Source organism: Perissodus microlepis, chromosome 10 (genome assembly GCF_051167445.1).
Source record: "Perissodus microlepis isolate ML-2025 ecotype Zambia chromosome 10, ASM5116744v1, whole genome shotgun sequence".
NCBI classification, from domain to species: domain Eukaryota; kingdom Metazoa; phylum Chordata; class Actinopteri; order Cichliformes; family Cichlidae; genus Perissodus; species Perissodus microlepis.
The window spans coordinates 2,865,508-2,884,642 of NC_140470.1; the positions used below are offsets into that span (position 1 = coordinate 2,865,508).

Below are 19,135 nucleotides of genomic sequence, written 5' to 3' on the forward strand. Positions count from 1 at the left end.
TTTCTCTGAGGAGTTAGACACTCTCTCCAAGAAAGGCAATATCAGCCAGAAAAGCCCATTGGCAAAGCTGAATCCATTCATAGACGCATATGGTCTGCTTCAAGTTGGCGGCAGGCTAAAACTAGCTGATCTTATCAGTCAGGAGAAGCACCCAGTCATTATGCCTGGCAAACATCGTGTCTCTACATTGCTCATACGACACTACCATGAACAAGTGGAACACCAAGGCCGTGTCTTCACAGAGGGTGTGATTCGAGCAGCTGGAATATGGCTGATAGGTGGCAAAAGATGCATAGGCAGTGTTCTTCATGGATGTGTCATTTGTCGGAAGCCGCGTGGCAGAACTGAGAGCCAGAAGATGTCGCATTTGCCAGAGCAACGACTTAGTACTTCTCCCCCCTTTACTTACACAGGTCTGGATGTCTTTGGGCCTTGGAATGTAGTTGCAAGGCGCACAAGAGGAGGACTGGCCTACAATAAGCGCTGGGTGGTGTTATTTACTTGTCTAAGTACTCGTGCCATTCACATTGAAGTGATTGAGTCCATGGATGCTTCATCCTTCATTAACTGTCTCCGAAGATTCTTTGCTATAGGGTTAGGGTTAGGGTTAGGGTTAAACAATTGAATTCTGACTGTGGGACTAATTTTGTTGGTGCCTGCAACAAACTCGAGTACCACAAAACAGTAAAAGACTCAAAAGTACAGAGATATGTGAACAATTATGGTTGTACATGGGAGTTCAACCTTCCACACTCCTCACATATGGGGGGCGCATGGGAGCTAGGGCTGCCACGATTAGTCGACTAGTCACGATTACATCGACTATCAAAATCGTCGACGACTGATTTAATAGTCGACGCGTCGTTTGAAGCTTTGTAAGATCCCAAAAGACGCAGGAATAAGTAGTAGGATTTATGAGTGTAATAACGGACTGAAACAGAAGATGGCAGCACTGCATGTACAAGGATGCCAGCTGCCGTTAAACCCCGAAGAAGAAGTAGCTCTGTCCCAGAATTCATAGCGCAGCCCAGCTCAGTTTCCAACAATGGCGGCAACTAGTTAGTTTTAATATTACTCTTATTATTCTTTCTGGGTCACAAAATAAACGTTTAATATATTTTCAGGCGAGAATGTAGCTGTGTAAACCTCAAATATCTGCTCAGTTTATCAAGACACCACATATTTTCAAAAGCGCTCCGACGTTTTCGGAGACGTCTGTTACCCACTAGCTCGATAGTTAGCCGGGAGCAAGGCTCACTAGAGCCGTGAGAACACCGGACTCCCGGCAAATCGTTTTCAAACCCACCGCCGTCTTTCGCTACTCAGGTTAAACATATATGAGTCACTTAGATAACTTCAAAATGTTATTGTTTGGCTTTTTTTTAGTATTTTATTTGTTCCTGAGTAAATCGGTTTGGCTGAGATTAAAGTTATAGTTTTTACACAGCTGAATAAACGTCAAGCAGACAACTGATTATCAGAAGTGTGAGATGCTGGAGAATTTACTCCGGTGTCCTGTTATATTTTAGATAGCAAGGAGTTTATTAAACTTCACCGAAACAATCTGCAGATTTCATTAAAATTTAATAAACTATCATCTTGCCTTTATTTTTAGTTAGCACAAACCTTAAACACTTACAGCTGTAAGCTAATGTTAGTTATATAAGAGCAGATGCTGCTGGTGCAATAAGCTGTACGTTTTAGTATAATGGATGATGATCTGATTAGTCGACTAATCGCAAAAATAATCGGTGACTAGTCGACTATCAAAATAATCGTTTGTGGCAGCCCTAATGGGAGCGCATGATTGGAGTTACAAGGAGGATCTTAGACTCTATGCTAATGCGCACAGATTGTTCCCATCTCACTCACAAAGTACTGTGCACTTTAATGGCAGAAGTAATGGCTATTATTAACTCCAGGCCTATAGTTCCTGTCTCTTCAGATGCCGACTCACCTGAAATACTTAGCCCGGCTATGCTCCTTACTCAAAAGGCAAGCGCACCACCTCCACCTGGGAAGTTTACAGAGAAGGATCTCTACAAGCAGCAATGGCAGCAAGTCCAGCACCTAGCAGACCACTTCTGGAGGCGCTGGAAAACAGAGTATCTACACACACTCCAAGCTCGTCAGAAATGGTTAAAGTCATGTCCTAACATTGAGAAGGGCGATGTTGTCCTACTGAAGGATAATGAGGCAGCCCGCAATGACTGGCCTATGGCACTTGTTACAGACACTTTTCCCAGCAGTGATGGAAAAGTTTGCAAAGTGGAGCTCAAGGTCACCAAACAAGGATCAGAAAAAAGGTTCCTCAGGCCTGTCTCTGAGGTCATTCTTCTCATGAAAAAGTAATGTTATAAGAAAATATATCTCTTTATAGTTACAGACTAATTTGTGGCATCTTAAAGATACCAGGCGGGGAGTGTTCTGCCTTGAATTTAGTGCCCCCTACTGGGCCTTGTAAATTGTTGTTAATGTGACATGCACTTTGACCCAGAACAGGAAGTCAGCTATGTTAGTTGGGGTAAGCAGGTTCACATGTGCTGAAGTGTTCCTGTAGTTATCCGCTGCAATCCTCTTTCTTGTTTATGCCTTCGAAAGCATCAGCTGTAAGTACTTGTTGACTTAAGAGTATAGAGTAGTGGTGTGACGTTCTATATCGAGGCTTCGAAGCTTGTGTCGAGTAAGGGGCGTTTCCGCGATGCGCGTATCGAGGCTTGCTTCATTTATGGGAGGAGCTGAAAATTATGACGTCCGAAGCCTCGCTGCCCGGCTGTACCACGTCACTGGTTCATGAAGTGGTTCGAACTTTGCCGCAAGCTATGACAGAGATATAAACCCCTCAGACTTCATTCAAAATGTGGGTGTTTGATGGAGAGTTGCGGTTAGTGAGAGTTTGGAGACAGTTTGGAGGTTTATGAGAGTGAGGAGAGAAAGTCAGGAGAGAATGGAGCCAGCTAAGAAGAGGAGGATGTCCTCCCCTGTGTGGGAACATTTTGATCTTATTCCTCCCAACAAGGTATGTAAATTTCTACAGAAGATGGTTTTTCATAATACTGATGGTGCAATACAATTTATGTTAAGCTGTCTTTACTTTTGTACAAGGTGAAGTGTTTGCTATGTGCCAGGGAGCTGGGATATAACAACAACACCTCATCCATGCTTAGGCACTACAGAGCTTTGCATGAGAATAGGGGGAACACCGATTGTGGAGCAAGACCAGGTGAGCCATCAAATGCCATGATAATATAGCATGCAGTAATGTTACTAAATGATATAACAATATTATACAACTGTAATAAGTTACGTGTGTGATATTTATATTTGTGCTTTGTCTTTATTGTCTTTCCTCAGGAGAACAATCTCAAATAGATGAAGACCTGGTTAGCATTGTGATTGAGGACTCCCAGCCATTTAGCATTGTGGAGGACAAAGGATTTAAAAGATTTGTTAAATCATTAAATCCTAGCTATGTTCTCCCCACTAAAAAGGTCATAAAAGCAGTGAAAATTTAGTTTTTACAGAATAAAATGTGAACAGGCAGGACTGAGGCTCAAAGCCTCAGTGTGTAGCTGTCCATACCTCAACGTTACAAAAGCACAACCACTGTCCACACCCCGACCACACCTCACCTCACAGTAAATGATCATTTCCATTTTAAGCATTTCCAATTTATCATTTTCCATACTGCCAGTGTAAATATACACAGTATACTGCCATCACTACAATATAGATGTTTTACACACTCCTTTTGTTGTTGACATTTACAGGCTGTGTGCAAAAAGCCACACTCTTCAAATTCATGCCAACTAATATTTTTACGTCCAGTAGGTGTCCTACTAGAGCAAATGAAGCTTCAAGACGCTTTGCGCTGGGGTGAACCAATTGGATGAAAAGCTTCAGTGCTTCATGAAGCTTCATCTGCCCATCACTAGTATAGAGCCATATTTTAGTAACATTTTGGTAGTTTTGTGTTCTAAAGCCTAACTTTGTGTATAATTATATTGCTAAGCTAATCTCATGTCATGTATACATAGGAGGACCTATTACATGGATATTTCTTTGTCTTTTGTTGCTAGCCTTGACTTGCTGTAGAGTAGATAAGGGAATTTGTAATATCAGTGTGTTAATCACCTTACTGTTGTATTCTTGTTTTTGTTTTAGTTTCACTCTGATTCAATGGTGTATGGCGGTGCAACGTAAAATAAAGCACCTGGAGCTTGGACGCTATATCCTGACTCCCGTATTCTTTTGAATGGAGTTTGGCTGGCTGCTGAATTGTGTACCTACGCACGCACGCATGCACACACACAAGGAGAGCAGTACACAATTTGTCATTAGAAACACTCAAATTAAATTTACATGTTAAAATAAAATAAAATAAAAAGACTGTGACTATTTCAGAACAATACTGAGCTGCACTGTTTTGTAATCAGCAACTATCAGAACAGCATGCCAGCATTGATAAAGGGAACTAATGAGCTAGCTGGGAGGCATGTAATTCAGATTATTGGACAATTTCAACGTAGTTCTAAACTTCAACTCGTTCCGCATCCCTAATGCTCGGGAGAATAGGTCATGATCAGCTGTACTCTGAAGTTTCCTGGAACAATAAATAACATTTTCTGAGCTGGGCACTTGTTTGTCACAAGTACCACAAATATGAGCATTTGAAAATCCGCCCATCCATCTATAATATACTGTATGCAGTGAATTTTGCCATCCAGCAGTGTGTCACCATCAGCTGGAGCAGTGGGACTGGAGAGCTAATTTAGGGATATAATAAAAAGACTGCTCAACACACTGGGGTTCCCTGGCCTTCCCACGCCTCATTTGAGAGGCAACAAGAAAAAAAGGCAAATAGATGAAAGGCGGTCCCCACAGTTGGAGATGATGCAACAAGGGTCCTCACGCTAAGCAGGCAGCTATTCAAATGAGTAGCTAATTGTGGCATCTGTTAACCCATTGAAGAGGTGTTAGTGCAGTATCATGGGCCTGTTAATTGGTACAAACAGGTAGCAAATGCAGGCTCTGGGATTGAGCATATGCCAACCAGCGAGCCAACCTCCATGAGCAGTGATTATACAGCCAAGCTGATGGAAGGAGATCAAAGCCCAGGATAAACCAGTGAATATGTTCGTTATTGACAGTGCATCTAGTTCCATGTTTTTATTTAATGTTATGTATTTATTTAGCTACTACTTATAACCAGAGAAAGTTGAACATTTCCCTTCATTCACTAGTAAACCCACAGTGTCCAGTGTACGATTGATTCTAATAACAAATTGTTGAAGAGTCAAATATAAACCAATTTCAGAGTTTCCCACCATGAATGGACCTGTCATGTTGCCTTGTACCAGCAGATGGTGGTAGATAAGTGGACAACAGTCGCTCTAACCTTGAATGAAACACTCTGTTTACAGTTTTATATTTTGCTTGAATTTTACACCAGTTTTCACTGTACTTTGATCAACAATTGTCTGGCATTTATACAAGTTTTAGAACATTAAATCATACCTGCAGTTCTGTAACAGGAGAAAATTTCATAGAGAATGTCTGTAGTTATTTGACTGATATAACGAGATATAATATCATGTTCTGGTTCTTACTGTGTATGTATTTGTGTTTATGTGAACGTCAAAAGTGGGATATTTAAAAAGCAATTCTGTTATAAACAGATTAAAGAGGAAAAATGAATCATCTGCTTTTTTCCTGACTTTGAACGATATATCCTCATTGCGCACATTGAGGATAGCTAGGAAAGCCTCAACCACCGAATACCTGCAGAGAGTAAGAAAAGTCCTGAGGAGTCCGCTGAGAAGAACAAGATGTAGGCAATCATCACCTACACCCTGACAGTCATCATATACCCTGCTGGGATAATAAACTGCCATAGAAGCCACTAACATCAAGGCAAGAAAGCTCCAAGAATGGAGGGTTTCACCCCAAGTCCAGCCCCCTGAGACTGTTCGCTAAGCACAAGGAAGGAGGCCGAGGACTAGTGAGTGTCAGAACCACTGTCCAGGATGAAACAACAAAGGTCCACGAGTACATCGGGAAGACAGCCACAACTGACCACATGCTTAGTGAATACCTCAGGCAGCAGAAAGAAGAGAAAGAAGAGAAGCAAGGAGAGGAACCATCGTGGAAGGACAACCCTCAGCACAGCATTTACCACTGGGGAAAAAGGAGTGATATTAAAAACCCCTACCATCTGCTGAAGTTAAAAAAAAAAAAAAGACTGCACATATGATAGCAGCAGAAATAAATGTATGTTTGTGTTCCTATACTGAACTGTTCTGGCTTTACTTTATTAATAATGAGCTTTTGCTCCTTTACTGTGAATCTGTGGAGGCGGGACTTGTATTATTTGCTAGCATGCTACATTTTTATTACAAAACGTTTTAAACATCACTTATACAGGCAAACAAAGATAAAAGGCAGGAAAAACCGAGGCAACCAATACTTTAGCAAAGGAGAGAAAACTAAAACCGCAAAGTCAGCCCTTACCTGAAAATCTTGTAGTTTGAGAACAGTTTTTCTCCCCCTTTCACAGCCTCTGCTCGATCCACACTGACACCTGCTGGAGTTACTGGTAACGTAACACGTGACCATAGGCACACGCGGTGTAAAAGGCACTTAACTCAGTTTTTATAGATTTAATAATTGGTTACGCATTTCCCATTTATGAAATGTCACATTTATACACCTGAAAAATCACTTGATTTTCGTTTAAAGTGTATGATCATCTCATTAAACATACGTCGTTGATTAAAGTTGGTAACAGTAGCTACAACATGAAAAACATAAAAATGCTACCAACATAAATGAATGGATTCATCAATACAAAACAAAACGATCCTTCAGTTTTGATGCACTCAGATTTCGTCCAGTACAAGTTGAGACACAAACCCAGTTTTCTGCAGGTTAAAAAAGCATTTCATTGCTACTGGTATCTTTTGTACTGAGCACTGTTGATGAAAATAGTGCTCACATTTTATTAGTACGAGCCTACAATGAATCAACATAAATGATGGGAAAACACCACTAGACGTTCAGTTGATATATCATTAGCTCATAATAAACTGTAATAAACTGACAGTTCATCTAAATCGTCAGCTTTAGATGTCAGTCAACACGACTGCATGTTCTGTAAGAGTTTGTACTTGAAAATATTATAATTAATGAACCTGAAAGGGGCTAAAAGACATTTGACTTCCCATGTCAACCTTTTCCACAGTATACAAATAAATAACTGATGATGAAGGTGACTCTGGGAACCTGAGGAGAACCTGTGTGGAAATCTGCGTATGAAAACTGGCCATGCTGCGATGTGGACAAACAGAAAACTGTTTCTCCTCAGATCGTGCCAGCTGTTAGTTCAGGTGTGTAAATGTGCGCAGCAGCTCTCTCACCTTGAAACAGTATTATGGAGTCTTTCCAAAGTAATCTTTAAAAAAAAAATTGATAAACTTAATAAACCACATATATTCCAGATATATAAAAATGTATTTAAATGTATTGTTGACATTTATATTAGATTTGAAACTTTAGTGTATGCACACTGTTAAATGTAGTGACAGATTGCTACTGTTAATCCACACAAGTCACAAAAATATTAATTCCTTCTAAATCTAAATGTCTGCCAGGCAGATATATGAACTTAAACCCATCTGTGATTGACTTCTCCTCTGTGATCACTAGAACTGGAACATTTTCTGAATCATTATTGTTATATCAGAGCATTAATGACAAAATGTTTACACTGTGTACAGTTAGGTCATTAATTGTTGTACATGGACACTTTGCTTATTATATGTTTTTTAAAAAAAAAAAAAATACTAATAATTTATTTTGCCTCTGTGCACCAGTAAAGAGAAATTTGTGAAATGCAGACTTCAAACATTTTGCATTAATTAGAATTACAGTAATGTTTTTATGTCTAATAGTCCCTTATTTTCATATACTCTAAATTAACTGGATAATTGACTGGAAAACAGTTCCTGTTCCCTTCATTATTTCATAACAAATTAAACAGCTGTAATATCTGAAGTTGATTCAAAGTGTTGAATCTGTCTTTTAGAGCATGTCATTATAATTTCAAATATGAGGTACAAAGAAAAAAACGATCTAGCTGGTAAAGATCAAGCAATAATTTAATGTGACACGCAGGCGGGAATGTGGTTAGTATTTCTTTTGGAATTTATTTAGCCACACAGCATTTTATGCATTTTATCTTTCTTACTGTCTGATAAGAACGTTTCTCGGAGTCAAATTCCATTAAAACGACTCACAGAACAGAAATAAAAAGAATCGTATTAAAAGAGCGCAAAAAGATGTAGAGTGACATATGTGAGTGTGGCTGTGGCTGCCAGGAGAGGGCGCTATAGCCCACATTAACTGTGTTTGTTTGGGGCTCTTTAGTTGTGCTGTCTTTACTGACACTGAATTCTGCTTGTAATTTCAACATGAAAGATGTAATGATATATAACAAATAAGCTATTATTTAACAATCGATCAATATAATTATAATCACATGTCATACTTAGTAGAATATAATACTGAAAATAGATTTGCAATAGTTTTAACATAAAATCACTCATCAGAAGAAATGATGAGTGATTTTATGTTAAAACATGTCCATTTTAAACAAACCCTTCTAAATATCTAAACTACTGAAAAACTATTTCAGAATTGTCACACAGAGTTTCGCAAAACATCAGGTGAAGGAAACAAACAGCTTCCAGGAAGGATCAGGAAACAGGAAACAGGAAATTTGCCTTGTATGCAGTGACACACCTTTTTCAAAAGTCTGCTTGTCAGTAAATGACTCATCATTGACTGTTTACTGGTAATACCATCAACAAACATGATCAACGTTGCAATAATGCACAGTTTCACAGTAATTATAACTTTCTTACGGGCAGTAAGTCTTTAAAACAAGATGACATCGGTAACACAAAAATGGAAAAAAAATTTACAATCACAATTCCAAAAAACTTGGGTTGTAACATAAATAAAAACAGAATGCAATATTTTGCAAATCTCATTCTTATCTTATTTCAATTTAAAAGTTTAGACAGGGCCATGTTCACCGCTGTGCAGCATTATCTCAGCATCAACAGTGGAGAAACATCTGGGAACTCAAGAGACCAGTTACATTTAGGAGAGGATTTTGTTTGTTTTTTGTTTTTGTTTTTTTGTCTGATGTAGAATTCTAGCTGCTCAACAGTCTTGGGTCTCCTTTGTTTTATGTCTTGTTTTATGATGTGCCAAATGTTTTCAGTAGGTGAGAGGTTCTGGACTGTAGGCCGGGCAGTTAAGCAGCCAGACTCTTCTATGAAGCCATGATGTTGTAAGAGGTGTTCAGCATTGTCTTACTGAAATATGCAAACAATTCCCTTAAAAAAAGACATCATCTGGATGTGTTGCTCTAAAACCTGTATATATGTTTCAGCACTGATGGTGACTTTCCAGATGTGCAAGCTGCTAGTTCAATAGGTAATTCTGCACCCCATACCATCAGTAAGCATTTTGAGTCCTGATAACAAGATGCAGATAACAAGCATCTCTTCAGTTCCACTTTGCTTCAGCCCAGGTGAGGACCTGGTGTCTCTGGATCACATGACTCCTTCTTTGCATGCTAGAGACCTGCATTAGTGGATGGCATGGTGAACTGATTCAGGCATCAGGAATCACGTCTTTAATGCACTGCCACCTGAGGGCCCAAAGATCATGGAAACTTTGTCCCAAATCCCTAAAATCTTTTGCCAGGTTATGGGCTATGGTTATGTACAGTAGATAAAAAGATATTCAAAGTCTTTATTCTGAAATTTATTCACATTTTATAGACAGTTTTTTGCAGATTGGGGAACCTCTGCCTATCTTTATAAGCGTGAGAAACACTGCCTCTCTGAGATGCTCTTTTTAAACCCGATCATGTTACTGAAACGTGGCCAGTACCGCTCATTCTCTTCTTGCACCTGTCCCAACTTTTTCGAGACAAGTCTAAACACATCTGATACATTTTCTATGCTCTGTTGTGAATAAAATATGCATTTATGAACCATTGCATTCTGTATCATCGTTGCTATTTATTTATTGACATTTTAAATTGGGTCTGATTGAACTGGGGTCTGCGTAAACCAGTGATATACCAGTTGCATTTGGTAAAGTAATTCACAAAACTAGTAGATAAGTCATCAGGCTAGTAAAAGTACTAGTCTTCCTAAAAGGTCGACAGCAAGTAATGTGTGCATTTAAGCAGCTCCTACACATTTGCTAAGAGAAAAGAAGCAATTAAAGAATAAGTAAGAATTTGATCTGAAGGTTGGAAGTACATCAGAATGGAGCGAGAGCCTCATTCACTCTTTTATTCAAGTGGAAAAACACTAGTATTTATTTAAACTTTGCTAGTCTTACTGAACACTGCTTTAAGCTATTATCCACAATAACATTCTCATACAGCATTTTTTTATTCTATGTATTTTAAGCACTTGTCTCACAGTAATGCACACATTATTGTGAAACCACTCTTTAGTATAGGACTTGGAAAAAAACATTATGTAAATATCAAAGCTAAGACAGTGAAATGGAAAATAACAGCTAGTAGCTGAAAAAAAACCTGTCTGTAGACAAGTGCCTTAGAACATGTGACAGTAATATACCATAAAACATTAACTATCATTAGTTAACTGATTTGTCACTTATTACTGGGCAGAACTGAATTCCTGGCTGATTGTTCTGATAATATGTGGAAACAGACTCCGGTGTGAGCAAAGCTGTCATCCACAGCGCACACACAGAACACAATTTCCAACTTAAAGTACAACTTATTTCAGAACATTTGACATTGGTCATATTTTATTTTGAAACAGTTATGAGATACAACTCTAGTGGAATTTATTACATAACATGTGACACAGTCAAAATTTGATTTCCTGGCTTTGACCTTGCTGTTCCACTTCAAGGACATCATACTTAGTTGAGGTGGGAGCTAAAAGGCACATGTATGAATTCATTTCATTGTATCAGGCACGGCATAGCAAGCTTCGTTAGCCAGGCAGAAGTAAGAAAAGCAAAGCTACATTTTTCTGTAGCACATCTATCACACAATGTGAATTTACAAAAAAACAACTCTTTGCTGAAAATTAGTTTTATTGGACCAAATAATAGCTTTATTTTGTCCAAATGCAAGAAATTCAGTGCATGCTATAAACAAGAATATAAAAATGCTGATCAATTATTTTGTTGCTGGATTTTTGTTTTGCAAGTAACTCCTTGTAGTTCCTTTCACAAATTCACCGACGTCTCAGTTATTCTATGGAGGTAAAGAAAAAAAGTATGATTAGATTTAGGGGGAAGAGCAGATTCTCTTTTGTTCTCTTAGATGATTATTAATCACCAAATTATGTATCAGAGAACATAATTTTACACAACATGAAAAACAGTCAATGTCATGTACAAAGTGAACAGAAGAGCACAGTACGCACAAATAAAGCACTGCTATGACTTTCTAGCTAAACTTACAAATATAAATGTATATTTGATGTGGCAGAGAAAATAAATACAGGATAAACATTTGACACCACTGATCAATCAACAGATAATTTCACAGGACTTTATTCTCTATTCTCCCCCATTGCATATGTACCTGTATGTTTTCGTATATCCAGTCAATAAAGAATGGTACATTGGCATAGACTCCTGGCTTGTTCTTCAAAGCACATCCATAACCATAGCTCGTAGCTCCTGCCAGCCACCATCGATCTCCTTCTTTCACGACCAGGGGACCTCCACTGTCACCCTGCAGCACACAGAACCACAGACATATCTCAGGTTATACACGTATTGCTACATCTCAGAGTGTGTGACAGGGAGATCAGACTGACCTGACAGGAGTCAACTCCTCCCTGCAGGCTACCTGCACAGAACATGGTCTTGGTGACTTCACCATTTAATACTTCAGGTGCATTACAAGTGGCCCTGCTGTAAATGGTCACCTTGACTTGATTCATTATTTTGGGGGTTGGCCCTGGAAAAAGGATTATTCACACTGTTAACTCAGACAAACATGAAAGGCAGTGCTTGCTAAGTCCCATCTGAAATAATCGACAATGAAAAATGAAAAGTTACAGGTTTCTCACTCAACGTAGTTTATATTAGACAGTGCTGTGAAAAAGTATTCAACCCCTAAATTTGTCTTGTGTTTGTGTCGACGTGGACACAAACTACATCGACAGCTGCTGGAATAGACCCACTCAGGTCTGAATACTTTTTTTTTATTCTGAGAAGCCTGAAGCTGGCTCAAAGGTCCTGTCACTAGCACGTTAATCCCAAATCCAAGGCCATAAACACACTGTATATTGTTAATAACAAGTAACAAAAACCCAAAACAGCGGTAGTAGTTTTTACTCTTCTGCTCTGGGTCACACACTGAACTTTGTATTTCTTCTCATTCTCAGTTGGAAAGAGTCTGTTCTGCTCACTGGCTTTATTTAATATCCATTTATGTTCCTATTAGCTGAGGATATCACAGTTACTAGTTTAACAGTCATTAACAAGTCTTGTTTAACATGGACAGGACATGCATAACTGTTTTACTTTTTCATGGAAAAAATGTAGTGGTAGCTATTAGTGAAGATATAATAATGAACTGGTGGTAGTTGCATTTATTGTAAAGAAGAAAAAAAACGTGACAGTAAACATCAGATCAGTTTTGATATCCTAATACTGACTCCATATTTCTGGTATTGCTAAAAAAAAAAGCTTGAATAAATTTAACTGAAATTAATGTAACAGATGTTAATCAATCAATGACATTCATTCACATATTGTAATAGTCTAAACAGTGTCTGCCTTTTTTGAAAATGCTGGTCAGTGTTACACGATTAAGAACTTACAATTAGAGATGCATCTATCAAATGGCCAGGACTGGAATCAACTCATTTCCAGTGACTTGGGTCATTTGAGCCAGCCTATTGGAATTAATGGTGTTTTGTTGTTTCTTTGTGTGTAGTATTTTGGTTTTCCTTTTTGGCTGCTATGTTTAGTTTCCATGTTGTCTTGTCGAGATGCCTCGTCTCCCCTTCCTGTGTGTCATTCCATGTCTCCCCGGCCGTCATGTCTCTCTTACTTGTGCTCTCTCGCCCCCTCTCTCGTGTTCCCTCGCTCCCTCTCTCATCTGCCTTGCCTCCTGTCATGTTGACACATGCTCATGTGTCAGTCTGTGTCTCAGTGTTTCCTGTTTTACTTTGATAGTCTCACGGTCCATGTTTGGTGTGTTTAGTTTTGCTTCCCCTGTGGCGTCACTTTGTATCAGCTGTGTTCCCCATGTGTTTCCACTTTCCTCATTGCCGTTCCGTGTATTTAAGTCCTCCGCTTGGTCTGGTCATAGCAGATGGCCCCGCCCCTCCCTGAACATGAGTCTGCTGGAGGTTTCTTCCTGTTAAAAGGGAGTTTTTCCTTCTCACTGTCACTAAAGTGCTTGCTTACAGGAGGCCATGTGATTGTTCCATTGTTGCATTATTGTAGAGTATTTTCCTTACAATTTTAAACATTTGGTGCTATATAAATGGTGTAAATAAATAAATGTAAATAAATAAATGGTATAAATAAATACCATTGAATTACATTTTGGGTGTTACGGTAAAGGCTGTTGCCAAAGGCTGAAGGTTTGACATATTCAGTTATGGTTTTGCCTCACCTGTTGACTGCAATGCTCCCCATCCTGTGATCCATGCTTGACGATTAGCAGAAAGGTTCAGGTCAACATTGGGGAGACACACCGGCCGAACTTTATCTGAGGCATGAGCATGTATCACCTTAGAGTGCTGGATTTGCAATAACATAATCACAGTATCATTGAAATTAACATGTGAAATTAACTTCCAAGTACTTACTGTTAGAAGTCAGAGGTGTTTCAAGCTTTAGGAGAGCAATGTCATAATTATTCGTTCTTGTGTCAAAATCTTTATGTTTGATGATTTTCTGAACTCCTCTGCTAAACATGTTTTCCAAGTTCACGTCCCCATAGTATACCCTCCACAATGAAGGAGAAGAGTAACTGCCAAGGAAAAGACAAGGTGAAATGGGCATGGTGGATTTATTAAATATTAGTCAAAACACTGTAGATAAAAGATGAACATGAGGTCACTATTGATCCATTATGAATCCTCCACTTGAGTGGAGGACTCGACATAAAAAGTAAAGGTGGCTCTCACTGAGAAATTGAGGACACTGTATGATAACGATTTGGCAGTTCCAGTCTTACACAGTTTTATCATCTAATTGAATGTATGGTTGTCAAAGCTGCGTGGCCAAACCTTATGCCTGCTTCAAATAAGATAGTTAATGTTAATGTCTTCTATGGGATAAACACAGTAAGTGAACTGTTGTCGAAAAAGAGACAAACCTACTGAACTTGTAGAACACGTCGCGTGCTTCACTGCTATCAGTGACACAGTAACCTTTCTACCAACATGTGAATAAATATATTGCAATAAAGTAAAATTCCCATATATCCTGTGTACTTTGTCTTTGAAGGCACACCTAAGTCATTAAGCTGTAAATATGACACACACAGGTAGTTCTTTGAATCAGGATTACTTCCGTCAAAGGGATTATGTTTTTGCTATTGTTTCACAGCACAATGACATGTTCGGGTGAAGGAAAGCAGAGAATAGAAGCTCTCACTATTTAAAGCAGTGTGCAGCAGACAGGATCCAGTATCGGCTGATAATGGAGCCTCCGCAGCTGTGTCGACCTGAAACCTGGAGGCTGACCTGCCATGGCCAGGCTCCATTTACAGCCTCTGTGCCACCAACAATACGACTGCTCGGAGCTGCTGAACTCTTGCCACATTCTGAGGACCGAGGAGCTCAATGTTACTTTCGCTGACTTTCAAGCTTTTGAACCAATTTAGACACTGTAGCACCAGACAAATGGACAGACTAAATGATTACATTGATGTATGATCAATCATCCAAGTAAGGAAATCCCCAAAACTTGATTCTGTTCATCACTCATCCAAGTGAGGAAACGCTTCTTCACTGAAACACGACGTCCAGATAAATAGAATCAAGTTTTGGGGATTTACATTATTATTTCACGTATGTCACAGTGAACACAGTAGCTTACCAATACACTGAAGTGTGACAGCTTTGGAGAAGCACAGTAAGCTGCAAAGTGAAAGGATGAAAAAAACGGCACATTTTATAAATGCTGTGGTGTGTATGAAGTGAGCACTCAGTGATATGTGGTTGTGTATACCTGTGAGTGAGCTGTGACTGTATTAGTGAGCCACTATTACTTCCGGACTCCAGCCTCATATATCCATTGGAGGCCAAAGAACCTGCACTGGTTTGGCTGTAGGCAAAATAATCATCTCTGTGGGACACATACAGAGGCACGTGTGACAGGGAGATGAGACCAGCAGACTGTACTCACACATACATGCATGTCACGCAAGGACATTCCCTCTGAGTTAGAACTTTGAAAAATATGTACTAATCAATACTGCACATTTGTCATTTCAGAAGAATATTAGTTGTTGTCTCAGTGGGTGGAAAAACTAAGTACATCCATTGTTTCCACAGGTAAGCAGTAGCTCTGTGCAGCTAAAAAAAACAAACACTTTATCACCCAAGTATCATACAGGCCACCAGGTGTAAAATTACAAAATGATTCTTATCATTTTTGTCAAAGGGCTGAGGAGTTACAGTAATGTGACGCCCACATTATTATATCAAAATAATATCTATTATATCTAATCCAAGAAAATATTTTTATATGTAATTTTTAAAAAATGCTTTAGTTTGGAAATTATTCAAGGTCCAGTAGCAATGCAAATCATGAGTCGTGTAATATGAGTGAGCTTTTTACACCACACATTGCAAAATTGTGTCAGTGGGAAAGGACAATGAGCACCTGCTGTAACCAATCTGTCTGCACACAGTTCTTCCATAGTTATCATCCCAGTTGTCAGCACACACGGGCATCCAGGTCTGGCTGCTTGATGAATAACTCTCCAGCATGGAGTTGGCCCCTTGGAGGCGAACTGTGAAACATCAAGTCTATTAAAAAATAGATTCGTACACTAAATAACTGTGTGGAAGACTGAGACACTGATTTGAATGCCTTACAGCACTGAGATTCATCCTCTCCATCTGGACAGTCAATGATTCCATCACACCACTGGGTATGGCTCAGACACATCCCACCTTTTCCACACGACTTCCCCAGTAGACACTGGTAGTATACTGTGAGCACATGCGTTTACTACTGTGAACCTCATATATGTACAAGAGCATGCAGAATCATGCCACATTACAATACTTAAATTATAAAAAAAATTTTATGCAGCTGCACAGTCTCCAAATCAACTCACGGAAGTACCACAGCAAGAGTCCGAGCACTGCCAGGATAACAGTCACAAACAGAAATGCACCCAGGATGTGCTTCCAGTGACATTTCTTTCTTCCTGAAGGCCAAGATAAAAAAAAAAAAAAAGACAATCCTGTATCAATTTGTAAAAATTCATGGAAAAACTGTTGATTTGGGACAGACACTATCTCTACTTTTAAGATCAGGCTTCAAACTTTCCTTTTTGATAAAGCATATAGTTAGGGCTGGACCAGGTGACCCTGAATCCTCCCTTAGTTATGCTGCAATAGGCGTAGGGTGCTGGGGGATTCCCATGATGCACTGAGTATTTCTTCTTCAGTCACCTTTCTCACTCACTATGTGTTAATAGGCCTCTCTGCACTGAATAATACTTGGTATTAATCTCTGTCGTTCTTCCACAGCATGTCTTTATCCTCTCTTCCTTCTCTCTCCCCAACCGGTCGCAGCAGATGGCCCCGCCCCTCCCTGAGCCTGGTTCTGTCAGAGGTTTCTCCTGTTTCTCCTGTCGCCAAAGTGCTTGCTCATAGGAGGTCATATAATTGTTGGTTTTTCTCTGTATGTGTTATTGTAGGGTCTACCTTACAATATGAAGCACCTTGAGGTGACTGTTGTTGTGATTTGGAGCTGTATAAATGTATAACTATCCCAATCATTAATGTGCAGTCACAAACAAGACACAACTGCACTGAGTTTGCCCATGTTTTAGAAATCTAAACAGCCACTGTGACGACAGATGACAATTGTGATATTGTAGTAATGTAAACCATAAAACAGTCAACAAGAAGCAATAAACCTCTACCAAAGAAGAGTCATAAACATAGCTAACTTACTTTGAGGCTCATATAAACATTGTAAACCAAAATTCTTGAAGTAAATAAACACATCATTTACTTTTTCTTTTCTTTTGCGTTTAACATCTTCTAACTTTAATATTTAGAATTTCTTTTTATTGAGCTTATGAAACTAAAACATTTCAATTAATATGAAGAGTTTCTGCAGTGCACTATATAAATAAACTTTATGCAAAAGTATAACTCCACTCTGTGTGTTTTATTGTTTTGTTTTGTATATCTTTCATAGTTTGCAACTCTCTATGAATGCAATCATATTCAGAAAGGTGTGTCTGGATAGTTCAGTGTCTGCGTTCTGAATTTGTGAGTATCTAGTGGTTAAGAGGAAGTTACAGTTACCTATTTTATGCTGCATATTAAAATTTGCACAATATTTAACTTGTGGAAACACCGTAAAACTCTTCAAGTTTATCGACTTTAAAAATCAGTTAATAAATTCATCAGTTGGTGTAACAGTCACCACGGCTTTTTTGCCTGCCAACTTTTAGACAACAGTTTAAAACTATTTTAGCCACGTTGTCTTGTGTCTCTAGAAAAGACTCTATTGAAACTGTATTCATTTGATCAGGGAAACAATTTTAATTATTTAGGTTAAATTAGTATGTGTGGATTTAAAACGTGGAACAAAAATAAATTAATGATTCTGTGAATGTGCAATACATATTTCCAGATGGATATTTGCCAAGTGACAACCTTGGTCAAATCAAATATTCCAGTACCTTTTGTTTGCCTTGGATTAGCTGGTATTCCGGGTGTTGAAGTATAATACTGGTTGATGAAGGAATGGCTGGGGATCTGCTGTGTTACAGAATATGGAGGACTATATTCTTCATGTTTAAACACTTGGTTGTCATACATGGGACCGCTCACCTGGAGATATACAGACAAAAAAAAAGATGAATTTATTTGCTCTACCTGTCACTGAGGTAATCATTTTATCAGCATCGGTTTGTTAGATTCAGTTATAAAATTGAGATATCAGATCGAGCCTGTTTGTATATGTATGTTCAGTCAAATAACAACCTGAGAATAACGCCTGAGGTGTTTCAAAAATGTTACCTTTCTACTGTGAAACTGACCTTACCTGATTATTATTCATAGTGAAACTGGTTTTACTGCCTGAAGAAGAGGAACTCTGTGAAACCTGAAAAGTGATGTGTAAAATTTAAAAACATTTAAATACTAGTTGTTAGGTGCCACACAGGTATAAAAACAAAACATTCACACATCTTTGCAGATTTGTATTTTTTCATTAAACTGAACAGCTTGGCCCCACAATAAGAAGCTAAAAAAATAACACACACATATTAAAATGAAACAGAAATACTCATTTACACTTTTCTGTTATTCACAAATAAGATTTAAACTGAAGAGAGAACATTTTTGAATAAATCCTTGCTCATCTTACTTTGGTATGAAGGTATCATGTGATCCAGGACAGCTAAATTACTTAGAATTATTTACTAGTTCTCACCTTGAAAGTTTCCTTCGGTTCTCTGACTCTGTTACCGCACTCGTTTGTTTCTCTCTCTCCCTGTCTCATTTTCTTTCTCGCCTCGAATGTAATCAACAGCCAGAGTCACGCCCTTTCCCACTGTGTCGCACCCAGCATGTGGTGCTCAAGTGGATTTACACACAACTGGATAAAAAAAATGACAGGTGCAAAGAATATGGGTATATCTTAGTATCTTAATTCACGTGTACATATTCCAGTTCGTGTACATGTAATCAGATTTGTGTGTGCGTAGAGAAATCAGTATGTGTGTGTGTTCATGTCTGTTCTGTGAGTATGAATGGTTCAAAAGTATTAAAGCGCAAATCTCTATAAAAAACAACAACAACAACACACAAATCACAAGTTACAATCATGCAGTTTTACT

At 38.7% G+C, this 19,135-nt stretch overlaps 1 protein-coding gene and 1 long non-coding RNA gene across 2 annotated transcripts; one reads left to right on the forward strand and one right to left on the reverse strand.

The window, feature by feature from the left end:
• Positions 1-626: 626 nt before the first annotated feature.
• Positions 627-4,182, forward strand: LOC146378603 (uncharacterized). The gene is made up of 3 exons (XR_014801556.1): positions 627-3,019; positions 3,106-3,223; positions 3,355-4,182. It is a non-coding gene; the product is annotated as an uncharacterized LOC146378603 (long non-coding RNA).
• A 6,549-nt stretch (positions 4,183-10,731) lies between these two features.
• On the reverse strand, positions 10,732-18,922 carry tmprss2 (transmembrane serine protease 2). Its single transcript, XM_084941315.1, has 14 exons — positions 18,730-18,922; positions 18,340-18,399; positions 17,975-18,125; positions 16,388-16,480; positions 16,143-16,259; positions 15,928-16,057; positions 15,271-15,387; positions 15,139-15,179; positions 14,695-14,863; positions 13,902-14,065; positions 13,706-13,801; positions 11,892-12,034; positions 11,654-11,806; positions 10,732-11,320 (listed from the first exon to the last, which is right to left on the reverse strand). The coding sequence occupies exons 1-14, from the start codon at positions 18,796-18,798 to the stop codon at positions 11,312-11,314; spliced, it is 1,512 nt and encodes a 503-aa protein (XP_084797441.1). The 5' UTR covers positions 18,799-18,922; the 3' UTR covers positions 10,732-11,311.
• Positions 18,923-19,135: the final 213 nt, after the last annotated feature.